The 12780-nt window shown below is 36.8% G+C and overlaps 2 protein-coding genes across 2 annotated transcripts; both read right to left on the bottom strand.

Moving 5' to 3' along the window:
* Positions 1-468: 468 nt before the first annotated feature.
* On the bottom strand, positions 469-5086 carry LOC114463111 (homeobox expressed in ES cells 1-like). Its single transcript, XM_028446379.1, has 4 exons — positions 4341-5086; positions 2784-2905; positions 2612-2713; positions 469-1032 (listed from the first exon to the last, which is right to left on the bottom strand). Exons 1-4 carry the CDS (start codon positions 4477-4479, stop codon positions 904-906), a joined length of 492 nt encoding a protein of 163 aa, XP_028302180.1. The 5' UTR covers positions 4480-5086; the 3' UTR covers positions 469-903.
* A 3364-nt stretch (positions 5087-8450) lies between these two features.
* On the bottom strand, positions 8451-11368 carry LOC114463078 (zinc-binding protein A33-like). Its single transcript, XM_028446335.1, has 2 exons — positions 11291-11368; positions 8451-9999 (listed from the first exon to the last, which is right to left on the bottom strand). The coding sequence occupies exons 1-2, from the start codon at positions 11310-11312 to the stop codon at positions 8591-8593; spliced, it is 1431 nt and encodes a 476-aa protein (XP_028302136.1). The 5' UTR covers positions 11313-11368; the 3' UTR covers positions 8451-8590.
* Positions 11369-12780: the final 1412 nt, after the last annotated feature.

Below are 12780 nucleotides of genomic sequence, written 5' to 3'. Positions count from 1 at the left end.
TTAAAACAATAACGTGTATTTTCTTTCACTCAAAAGCACTAATTTATTCTGAATTTCAGTATTTAAATTAAATTGAATTGAATTAAATTAAATATTAACAGTAAGACATTTATTTCAAAGTGAGCTGCATATAGTATTTATTGCTCACATTTTGTAGTTTGTGTTGTAGAAATTGCAGTTAATATTGCTTTTGGATACAAAACAATAAAGTGTACTTTGGTTCACTCACTTGCACACATTTACTGAATATTTCACCATTTGTATACATGTTTATTTCCCGTAACTTAAATAAAAGTCTTGATTAGCGTCAAAGTACAGTTTTTTCAGCGTGGATACTGGATACAGAGAGATACTTTATTTCAGTCTAAAGCTAAACCTCAGCGAAAACAGAATTGTTCAAAGACGGAACAGTGCTTTGAACAGAAGTGTTCAAAGCACAAAAATGGAAAAATAAATATCACAGTAACATAAAATGTTTTTTTCTATTTTATTATTGATACACATGCAAATAAATGTACTTTATTTTGATTACAGATAAATACAGAAAAAAATATTTTGCTCTTTAAAAGTTACCTACTACACACTGTTGGGATCTAAGATATTGCCTTCAAAATAAAACCACAAGATTTTACAAATCTTTGGTTGACGAAAATATCCATGACTCAGTAAAATATGGTCCATTTTTGAGTTGAGAGAAGCTCTCATTTAGCAGAAAAGTAAAGTTTACAGTTAACTGAAGTTAAATAAAGTTCTTGAGTATGACAATGAAACCACGCTGTGATGTTAGCGTCTGTTAGCACGCAGATGGGTGACGACAACAGAAAAGCCAAACTGTAAAAACTCAGTCTTTAGAACTTTGTTGTGCGTCATCCAATAACAGCAGGAAGGAACCGTGTGTGAGCGTCACTCTTCCTTCATGTTGGCCTCTCGCTGACCTTTGACCTTCAGCTCTGACACGGTCGTCACACAGAGCCTGAGACGAGCTTCTCTGAGGGATCGCCGTAGTTTAGCTCGACGGTTCTGGAACCAGATCTAAGAGGAAGAAGAAGAAGAAGACGCTCAGTCATTATTTGCTTATTCATTGAAATTGCTCATTTATTAGCACGTCAGATATGTTAAAAAGATCTTCACTTCTGGAAGAAAGCATGAAACTGTACACACAGGTTTTTTGAGTATGCTGAATCAATTTTTAATGGGATCCACACTTAAAAACCAATGGTTTCCACTCAAAAATCAAGAAATTCAAGATGGCCGACATCCATATCACCAATTTGGATATTTTGTCATGACTTTGGTTCTGTTTGACATAGAAACATGATGTCAGTGGTGAATTATAGGTTTTTCAGGGTCAAAGAATTCAATAATATATCTTAAAATACTGTAAATAGTGCTTAGAGCAAGATCCAAGATGGCCGCCATTTGTATTGCAACTTTCAATCTGTGACAATAGCTGTGTTTCCGTTACCCTTGGAAATGCACAAAATCTAAACAGCGCAAGAAAAACTGCTGATGGAAACACCACGAAAAAGCACCCAAATAACGCCAAAATGTTTTTACACTTTCATGAGGAGGAATTTTGGAATGTGTCGCAAAAGCGCAATGGAAACACTTTTTCCACAAATACGCTTCACCAGGACGTGACGTACCTGGTCACATGACCATTTGTCTCAGAGAAAACATGACGCGGTACGTGTGGACAGAAGAGGAGACCGGGACATTTCTTAGCATTAAACTTAAAAATTATGATTGACATGAGTCGTGAAACAACAAAGGAATACAGAGTGTTTTAAGGAGGTTTGGAACGTCTGTCTTCCTGTAACAAAGTCTCGCGGGATGAGATTTTAAAGGAAACACATTCAAAGCGCAAATATACTTTGTCAACATAGAGAAAAAATGCTTCTATTTTGCGAAAAATCTGTAAAAAAAACCCAGCTCGTGACTGTGTTGCAAGTTTGCCTTTGTTTAATGTAAAACATTTTTTAATTTTATGGAGGAGGCAGACGTTATAAGTTCCTGCTCCTTTTCATTCATCTTTTTTTTTGTTCAATGTGGAGGAGAAAGAAATGTGTTTTAATGTCTTGAATGAAATAAATACATGAACAAAGAATCTTAGCATAGCTTCAGTTCTGTTTGACATCAAAACATGATCTTTGTGGCAAAATGTAGGTTTTAAGGGACAAGGATTGTCCGTCTAACAGTACAGAAGTTATGGGAAGACTGAAATTTGCAATACAGATGGCGGCCATCTTGGATCTTGCTCTCAGCACAATTTACAGTATTTTAAGATATATTATTGAATTCCTTGAGCCTAAAAACCTATAATTCACCACTGAGACCATGTTTCTATGTCAAATAGAACCAAAGTTATGACAAAATATCCAAATTAGGAATATGGATGGTGGCCATCTTGGATTTTTTGATTTTGAGTGGGAACCATTGGTTTGCCAGTGTGGATCCCATTGAAAATGGATTCTTCTACTCAAAAACCCCCATGTACTGATTTTAATGCTTTCTTCCAGAAGTGAACATCTTGCCCTAATATTACATACTGTATCTCCCGGGCTAATATTCATTCATTGATCTACATGTGGCTCAGTGGGATTGGTCCAACCTGTATTCTGTCCTCGTCCAGGTCCAGTCTGATCGCCAGCTGCTCCCTCAGCTCGATGCCTGGGTAACAGTTCATCTCAAACACAGACTGCAGCACCTCCACCTGCAGGATTCACCCAGGGATCATTAACCCAATCAATCACAGTGATCAGCAGTGATTAGTGACAGCTCACCTGGGTGGAGGTGAAGGCGGTGCGAGGACGACGCGCTGCGTACCAGCTGGAGAAGGGTCTGCTGGAGCCTGGAGGCTGCTGAGGATGATGATGATGATGTTCAGAGGGAATGCTGCTGATCTCTGAAGTAATGCAACAACACGACAAAGGATCAAACCATTATCATTAAGGCTTTGTGTGTTTTTGTGGTAGTTTGTTTTTAAAATCATTTTTCTGTTGTTTTGTTGTGGATTTTTACACTTATGTGTTATTGTTGTGTGTTCTTAGTTGTCTTGTGGAATGTTGGGGTATTTTTGTGTATTTCTGTAGTGGTTTTGTTTGTGTAATTTTGTTATTCTTGTGTATTTCTGCTGTAATTCTGTATGTTTTGGGGGTTTTTTATATTCATTTTGTGTTTTTGTAAATCTTTTCTGCCATGGTTTCTTGTGTGTATTTTGGTTAAATTTGTGTATTTCTGCTGTCGTTTTTTTATATATTCTGTTAGTTTTGCATATATCATTTGTCCTTGTGTACTTCTTTATAATTCTGTATGTTTTTAAGAGTGATTTTGTGTGTTTTTGTTGTAATTTAATAAATTTCTCTGTCATTTTTGTCTTTTTTTTGTTTATTATGTGTATTTCTCTTGTTGTTTTTGATATTTTTTGTTATTATTGTGTGCATTTGTTGTTCTTGTGTATGATCTTGTAATTTTGTGTGGGTTTTTCATTTTGTGCATTTTTGTTGTCATTTTGTAAATGTTTCTGTTATTTTCAGTATTTTTTAGTTTTCTTGTGTGTTTTTTTGGTTAATATTGTGCATTTCTATTGCTGTTTTTTCACATTGTTCTGTAGTTTTGTGCATTATATTTGTCCTTGTGTACTTTGTCAGTTTGTATGTTTTTTGAGACTTTTGTATTTGTGTTGTAATTTTATAATTTTCTGTCATTTTCATCTACTCTTAGTGTTATTGTGTGTTTTTTGGTTAATTTTGTTAATTTCTTCTTTTTTATCTATTTTATTTGTCCTTGTGTACTTCTTTGTAATTTTGTATGTTTTTTTTAATCATTTTGTGTATTTCTGCTGTCATTTCGTATATTTATATAATTTTTGTGTATTTTTAGTTTTCCTGTGTGTTTTTTATGGTTGCATTAATGTATTTATGTTGTCATTTTTTATATTTTTCTGTTACTTTTGTGTGCATTTGTTCTCCTTTTGTATTTATCTTAAGTTTAATGTTTTTTGTAAATGTTTTGCATTTTTGTAAATTTCTCAGTTATTTTGTGTATAATTACTATTTTTCATGTGTGTTCTTTGGTATTTCTGTTGTCTTTTAATATATTTTTATGTTGTTTTCTTTTTGTGTATATTTCTGTAATTTTGTATGCTTGTTTTTGAGTCATACTTTGGGGACCACACTTAGATCAAGGGCCACCAGCTTCTTTCTACACCTTTCTATCAGAACCATTTCACCCAAAGTGAAATGACTTTGGGTGATGAAGTAATTTAGTATTTCTGTGAGGTTTTTTGTTGTTTGGATGAATATTGATCATTTGTGTGAAATAAAGCCTTTTCCACTCACCAGACCAGGGTCGATGGAGCGCCACCATGTTTCCAGGCTGTTCCGTATCTAAACCCAGAATCTTTGCGATGGTGAAAGTGGGCCTGCGTTCTGCGGTCAGTGGAACCAACATGGCTGCCACGAGGAGTCGTCCACTCATCAACAGCAGACCTGAAAATAAAAACTCCTCTGCAGAGGAAAAACCTCGAGGATTCGAGGAGCTTCAGCTCCAAAATAAAGTAAGGATGTGAAAAAAGTTCAGTTTTGAAGGTAAAACAAGGATTGTTTTTACACAAGCCACCAATTACAAGAAAGAAAAGTCTTTTTTCCATGTGAATGAGGGTCCCTGAGGTGGGCCTAATCCCTGCTCTTTGTGAGAGTCGCCTAAAGACAGCGCATGTTAATGAGTCATTTCACAGCGAAACAAAACAACTCGGCTAATTAGCAAAGCATGGAGAACAGAGAAGAACAGAACAGGAGGAGGAGAGAACAACCAGAGTGTGGAGGGATGTCCACTTTTCTTTCCAACATTTAATCTCTCTGTTATGATCATTTATCTCAATCAATGACCCTGATCGTGATGATCGTTCACACTTTAAAGGCTTAAATGAAGACATTTATTTCTAGGTTATTTCAACAAATATTCAGGACATCCCATGCACTTTGTTCTCAAAAAAATCTAAAATGTTCACCAATTGTTCCTTAATTATTCAATAGGCACATTGCAAATTTTGAGTTTGATCAGATGAACACTTTTTGAGATATTGTCAATTTATTGAGGGGGTAAGATTTACATTTAACATTTATCATTTAGATTTAACATTTCAATCAATCAATCAATCAATCTTTTCTTTGTATAGCGCCAAATCATAACCAATGGTATCGCTAGACACTTTACAGTAGACATTTATCACACATTTATCATTTAGATTTAGCCTCTACATATTGTTTTATAACTAATGTTGTACAACTAAACCATACAAAACATGAATGCACTTTATATTTCTTATTTCAAGCATGTAATGCTCCAATTTGACGACGTAGCAGATATGTATGAATTTATGCTAACCGCTACACCGCTAAGCTACTTAATATAATAATTTCCAATTGACTTCTCTGACTTTAACTGCCTCTAATCATTCATATCAAGTATTATTAGTAGTATTTGCTCATGCAACTCTAACTAAAGTTATTCTTTTATGATGCACTTGTGGCGCTAGCGTAGAAACAATGCTAATTCATCTCCTTTTCTTCTAATTTACCAAAGTAGAAAATCAGTTTTTCCGCTAAAAACACAAACACGTCTTCCTGCAAGTGTTAAGCTAATAATAATAATCATGACAATGGCTGGCAGCGATAATAATAGTGATCCGATGGGATTTGCTAATGCTATCAGGCTAATCCACGGGCGTTGTTATGCTGATGAAGCCGAGGCCTGTGAATGCATCAGAAAACAGCAGGAGAACGAAGCCTTTCACAGACAGATTAGCTGCTAATAAAAGCCTCTAAACCAACAGTAAGTTTATTTATCTCTGTTTATCAATGCAAAAATAAATGTACATCATTGTACATATAAAAATATGATTTACTGAGGACAATAAAATACACAAAATGACTCCAAAAACACAGTATGACAACATAAATGCAGAAAATTGCGCAGAAAACACATATGGCGACTAAAAAAATACATAAAATTACTCCAACACACTTTATGACAAAAACAAAATACACTGAGTTCCTCCAACAACAAACATTATGACAAAAAACCATAAAAATATTAAAAAAACTAAAACAAAATATAAATGACAAAAGAAATTACTCCTAAAAACAAAAAATGACAACAAAAAATGTGCAAAAGGACTCACAAAACACACAAGACGACAACAAAAATACACAAAATGACAGGAAAACACGAAATACAACAAAGAATTGACAAAATGATGTGAAAACACACAAATCTTCAATAAACACACACTAAATACCTTAAAAAAAAAAAGAAAAGCAAAACAAACAGCAAATGAGAGAAAAATAAAACAAAATACATAATGTTGCCTCTGATCAGTCATTGCTTCTTTATTTACACGACACCCACACAGTTTCCCTCAATTTTCTAGATTGTCACAAGACAAAGAACACAGCAGACATGTTCAACTATAAATTAAAACATTCAAAATGACCTATAAGTACAACAAAACACAAGTATAACAAAATACACAAAATTACTACAAAAATAGCAGAAAAACTTACAAAACAACAAAAATACACAAAATTATTCCAAAACAACATGAAAAAATTGACAAAAACAACTACCAAAATAAACAAAAATGAGATCGAAATGTACAAAATGACTCCAAAAACATGTAAAACAACAGAAATACAGACAGAAATGTTTTGTTGTTTCTAATGTTGTTCATGTGACCCTCAGATCAAATACAGTCACATGTTTGTGGCCTTGTTGTGATAGAAGTCGCCTGTCTATGATCTAGAGGGAGATGAACCAAGCGTTACATCATTACTTTTACATGAAATTATTCACATTGGCTCAACTAACGTCACTTCACTTTTTTAACTTTTATATTTGCCTTTCAATCAAACTTCTAAACTTATTGGATAAATTCAGTTTCTGAGGTTTTATTCCAGTTTTAGTTTGGTTGTGTTGAAAATGTGTAGATGATTTACATTATTTTAGTTCATTGTGCTGATTAAGGTTTTCATTTGTTATCGGGTTGCAAACAACGACCTGCAGTAATGGTGCAGTTCTAAGGATGCACCAATCGATCGGTGCCGATTTCCTCAATTTTGGGCGATCGACCGACACTTGAAACTGATCTTTTCCACATCCGCAAAGGTCTTAAAGTCAGCCACTGTCTCCTTCTGCTGTGAGATGAATGACAGGCCCCGCCCACCAGGTCATGTGCACGCATGCGTCTGCTACCCGGAGCACCGTCAACCAAGCAAATTGACAGTTTTGGCAGTTTTACACAAAGAAGAAAGCAAAGGATCGCAATTTGTAATTTGTTTTACACGTAAAACAATCGTAATTCAGCTGCAAAATAAACGTAACCTAAATTGCAATTTAAGAAACCACCACACTGCTGAGTATGCAGCATGTGAAGCTAACAATCAAGCTAATGCTAAAGCTAAAGCTAATAGGAGTAGCCTGGCAGATATGTCAAAAGGATGTTCACTTCTGGAAGAAAGCAGGAAAATTTGTACATGGTTTTTTTTTTTCAAACTGGAAAACCAATGATTCTCACTCAACATCGAGAAATCCAAGATGGCCGCCATCCATATTACCAATTTGGATATTTTGTCATAACTTTGGTTTTATTTGATATAAAAACATGATCTCAGTAGCAAATTATAGGTTTTCAGGATCAAAGAATTCAATAATATATCTTAAAATGTTGTACATTTTGCTCAGAGCAAGATCCAAGATGGCCGCCATCAATATTGTGAATTTTTATCTTACCATAACTTTGGTTCTGTTTGACGTAAACATGATCTTTGTGGCAAAATGTAGGTTTTTTGGGGACAAGGATCGTCCGTCCAACAGGAAATAGGTTTGAAGTTCCTGTTCGTTGGCTGCTTGGTCAACAACAATGGTTTAAGATCTTTTGTTAATTTGTCCTGTCGATTATTATTTTATCATCTACCTCCAACCTTGTGTAAAACCAAAATACTGCTGTGCACTTTATTTTTTGTTAAAGAGCTTCAAGAGGTTCTGCAGTGTAACCTGTTTTTACACGTTTAGTTTGTTTCTAATAATTTTTGAGTAAATAGAACTATATTTGTTTATAAGTAAGCATAACTTAAAAACACCAACCTAAGTACAACTTAATAGAATAAAATAAATACAATAACAATGTATTGGAATTGCTAAGAATGATAAATTGCTGTTATTCCTTTTTTTCCAATAAGGATTATTTAAAAATAAAACTTAATTCATATAGCACTTTAATTTACTTGTTATAGTAGTCAGTAATCCAACCTTTTGACTTTTAAGTTAATCTACTTTTGAAAAATTAGGCAATCGATTGCCTCAATATTTTTGAGTTCTGGTAACTTACAGTATTTGTGTTTACAGTGTAATGTTTGACACGTATTCTTCAATGTTTTACATTAAAATAAGATTGGAACATTCAAGGTGTATGCTGTCAGGTGTAAAAAAAAAAAAAATTAGAATCGGTAGTTAGGCTTTTTAAAGATCAATGATTGGCTATAAAAATCCAATGGGTGCAGCGTCACCGTGCCCCCCTAAGTGGTTCCTCTCAACAATGTGTGACCTTTTGCTTTGACGGCATTATCTTGATGGGGCGTGTGTTTACTGTGTTAAAATAAGGATAGAGCCGCTCGTTGAAGGTGTGTGTAAAGGTGTAAATGTGTGTGTCGGTGTCCAGGTCGTAGAACCGAAGCTGTCCCCTGTCCCAGTCCAGGTAGACTCGGATCTTCCGGAGCTGGTTCAGGCCCGTCAGCACCGTGGAGGGTTCTGCCAGGGACCGGGCGATGTACTCACCTTCAAAGTGCCCCACCCTCCACAGCTTGGACGGGTGCTTCCCCTTCTTCTGAACGGACTCTGCAGCCACGCCCACGAACCAGTTGGTTCCGACCCCGACCTCCACGTCCCAGGTGTGAGTCCCAGACCTGAAGCCCACAGATCCTAGGACGATCCGGCAGACGTCGAACCTCTCTGGGTTCTGGGGGAGTTCTTGTTTCTGGTCCTGGTGCCTCACCGTGGTCAGATCTTCAGAGAGCACGAGTTCTGGATGAGACGTGTTTGGATCCAGAACAACAGGACTATAGGAGACCATGGTCTTCATCCTGGTCCAGATGTTGTAGGACAGATTGCCCAGATGTTTGGCTACATCTATCAAAGCAGCTGGGATGAGCTGAGGGTTGTCCAGCAAGGGACGCTGCTGGGTTGCTTCCACTGAGGTTCTATAGTTATGCAGTAGAACCTGGTCCTGGGCCTTCAGGTCCTTCTCCATGGCTGCGATGGTGTCAGAGAGAGCTTTGATGTCCCTGCTCAGAGCTTTCACCCGTTCCTTCATCTCGTTGAACTTCTTTTCCTCCTCGTCCCTCAGTGCCTCCACCCTGAGCTTCTCCTCCTTCTGGAGGAACTGGCGGAGCTTCTCAAAATGGTCCCTGATCTGCTTCTCCGTGTTCTGGGCCTGCTCTTTGATGTGTTCCGCCGTTTGAGCAAAGTTTTCCTTCACGTCCTCCAACAGCTTGAGTTTGATGCGCAGCGGCTTTAGAGACCTCCAGACCTCCTCCCTGTAGTCCTTCAGGACCTCGTTGATGGGCCTGAATGAGTGTCCGGCGTGAGCGTCCGAGTGGAGGCACACGAGGCAGACGGGCTGCTGGTGGTCCACGCAGAACACCGTCAGCCTCTCGGAGTGAGAACTGCAAACCAGACCCCCCGGAAGAGAAGGTGGAGCGTCATTCTTCCGCAGAAGAAGACCTTCACAAAGCCTCTTCAGGACCAGGTTAGAGGGCGGTTCGCTCCTAGATGACCTCCTCTTACACACCGGACACTCCTCCATCTCGTTCTCTCTCCACCTCTTCTTCAGGCAGGCGTTACAGAAGCTGTGGCTGCAGGACAGAACCACCGGATCTCTGAAGATGTCCTGACACACGGGGCAGGACAACTCCTCTTCGGTGCCGCGGGACATTTTTATCCCTGAGGAATCAAACCCACGCAGATATGTCAAAGTTTCATTTGTTCACACAATTTATTTACAGGAAATTTACTTCAATCTCCCGACATGTTTTGAATGCCAATTGTCAGTCTTCCTCAGAGGCGTCTGCTGAGCGTAGGCATCCAAGTAAGTAGTGACAGTATCAGATTTCTGTCATTTTTGTGTATTCTTATTTTCATAAAATGTGTTTTTGAAGTAATTTCTATTAATTTCTATTGTTGTTTTGCATATTTTTCTGTCATTTTGTGTGAGCTTTTTTTTTTTGTGTTTTTCGATTAATTTTGTGATTTTCTTTCTTGTCCTTTTGTGGGTCATTTGAGGTATTTTCTATTGGCTTTTTGTGTATTTTAGTTGTTGTTTTGTGTAATCTTCTTGTCATTGTGTGTGTTTTTTGGAGATGTTTTTTTTTATTTTTGAAACCATTTATTGTGTTTATACTGATTTTTTTTTTTATTTGTTTAGTGGTTTTTAGTGTTTTTGGAGTAAAGTCATTTTTGCTTGTTTCTTTTATTGTTTTCATTGTATTTTCTGCTTTTCTGTCATGATTGAAATTAACTTCTTGAATTACACTTTTGGGGGGATTTAATTTGGGCGTCACACAAAATCAGAAAGAGGAGCTACATGGCCCCCGGGCAAAGGTGAAAGTAATAGATTACAAGTCCTCACATTACTGTAATTGAGTTGCTTTTATGGGTACTTGTACTTTTTTTAGAATATTTCTAAATCAGTCATTTTACTTAAATATGTTTTAAAAGAAGTAAAGTAATTAATTACATTTATACACCCAACCGCTACTGAGTAAATTATTATTTTTTGTTTTAAAATGATCAACGGACATTGTTAAACTAGAAAAAATTAAATGACTAGACAACAATCAAATGCATCACATCATAGCCGACCAATCAGATTAAACTGCATTAAATGGAAGTTATTTTCTTTTATGATGACAAAGCATATGTTATAGATGTTATTTTATTTAAAAAAAAAAAAAAAAAAAGAATTGTACATTTTGACAAACCTTTTATTATTACAGATGCTTTTGTGGAAAATAAATAAATTTCCAATTGCACAAGATGTGATCTCTTTCTTTTTAAATGTACGTATACATGAGATGTTTAAGAAATGTACTTTGATCTAGATCAAAGAGCCATCGAGATCAAAGTAAATTTCCTGAAAAAAGTGGTCTGAATAAATGAAAGTTCTACATATTTTTCAAAAAATAAGACAAAATGAAATTGCTGGAATTAAAATGCATTACGATTCAAGACTTACTTTGTAAAGTTTTCCTCTGCATTCTCTACGTCTTCTCTCTGTGGACGTTGTGAATCTGATCCTCCTGAGAGCCTGTGTGTGTGTGTGTGTGTGTGTGTGTGTGTGTGTGTGTGTGTGTGTGTGTGTGTGTGTGTGTGTGTGTGTGTGTGTGTGTGTGTGTGTGTGTGTGTGTGTGTGTGTGTGTGTGTGTGTGTGTGTGTGTGTGTGTGTGTGTGTGTGTGTGGCGTGTGTGCGTGCGTGCGTGCGTGTGACACAAGTTCAATGGCATGTTTCAGGACGTATTTATTTCAGTCAACGGAATTCTAGCTTTTGGTAGCTTTTAGTGAATTAAATCAAACTAAATTAACTTGTATTAACTGCAACTATTGGCTAGCGTTAGCAGCTAATGACAGTGATCTTAACAGCCCCAAAGGCCCAGTTTTTATTTTATTTTATTGTGTATCCAATTTAAAAGAGAAAAATAATTCCTCTGTGGATTATTGCTTTCGATCAGTCCCTACGTTTAAATACCAAACCCATTCCTTCACGAGCTGATGAACAGCGAACCAGAACCAAGTGTTTCTAAAGTTATAAAACAATAGTTTCTCATCCGAATTTAGTAAAAAGTTACGTAAATAAAGTTTTGGTTGGTTTTCAAGGACAGGAAGTGAAGGGAGGCCATCATGGAAAGAAAAAAAACTACAAGAATAAATGTGGATTTCTGTCCAGTGATCTCATCTTTATTTCTTACATAAGTTCAACAAATTTGATAAGCGGTGGGACAATACGATACAATAGACCAGTGGTTCTCAACCTTTTCAGTCCACGACTCCTAAAATATAGGTTCCAGAGACCCCCACTGTATACCTGAAGGTGGTTGAACACATCCCCAAAATCTAATCAATCGTTCACTATCCAGGTTTCGGATTTTTTTACTGAAACTTTCATCAAAATCCATCCATTAGTTTTTGAGTTAGACTGTCCGCAGACAAATAAATGAACAAACACAGAAAAAAGATCATCTCCTCTGGCTGAAGTATAGAAATAAGAAGGAAACCAAAGGTTTTCACGGGTCCCGCTTCCACAACAGCTTTTTCCCAGCTGCTGTCAGGCTCGTGGCAAAGGACATTAAAGAGGGCAGATACCTCAGCACTCTTCCATTGAGAAACTGAAAAATGAATCCCCCATGCTGGACAATCGACCACATGCTCTCCTATATGCAATATGTAAATTAAAGTTAGGTTATATTTATTTATCTTTTTTGTTGAGTATACACCAGAGGGGTATTCCAAACTCTGAGTCTATCCATAAACTCTGGGTCAACAAACACCACGATGGGAAACACTGGGTATCTGATTCCATTACAGCTGGTGTGAAGTGGGTCAATCAACCCTGAGTATGTAAACCTTGGGTTACTTACGTGCACGCGCGTGATAAAAAGCCATCATCAATGAATCGACGATTACACAAACTACCATGGCAACCACCCGGAAGAGAGTGATTTATTCACC

This window comes from Gouania willdenowi, chromosome 5, assembly GCF_900634775.1.
Source record: "Gouania willdenowi chromosome 5, fGouWil2.1, whole genome shotgun sequence".
Taxonomy (NCBI): domain Eukaryota; kingdom Metazoa; phylum Chordata; class Actinopteri; order Blenniiformes; family Gobiesocidae; genus Gouania; species Gouania willdenowi.
The sequence above is the reverse complement of the archived record's forward strand: the minus strand, read 5'-3'. Positions and strand labels throughout refer to the sequence as shown.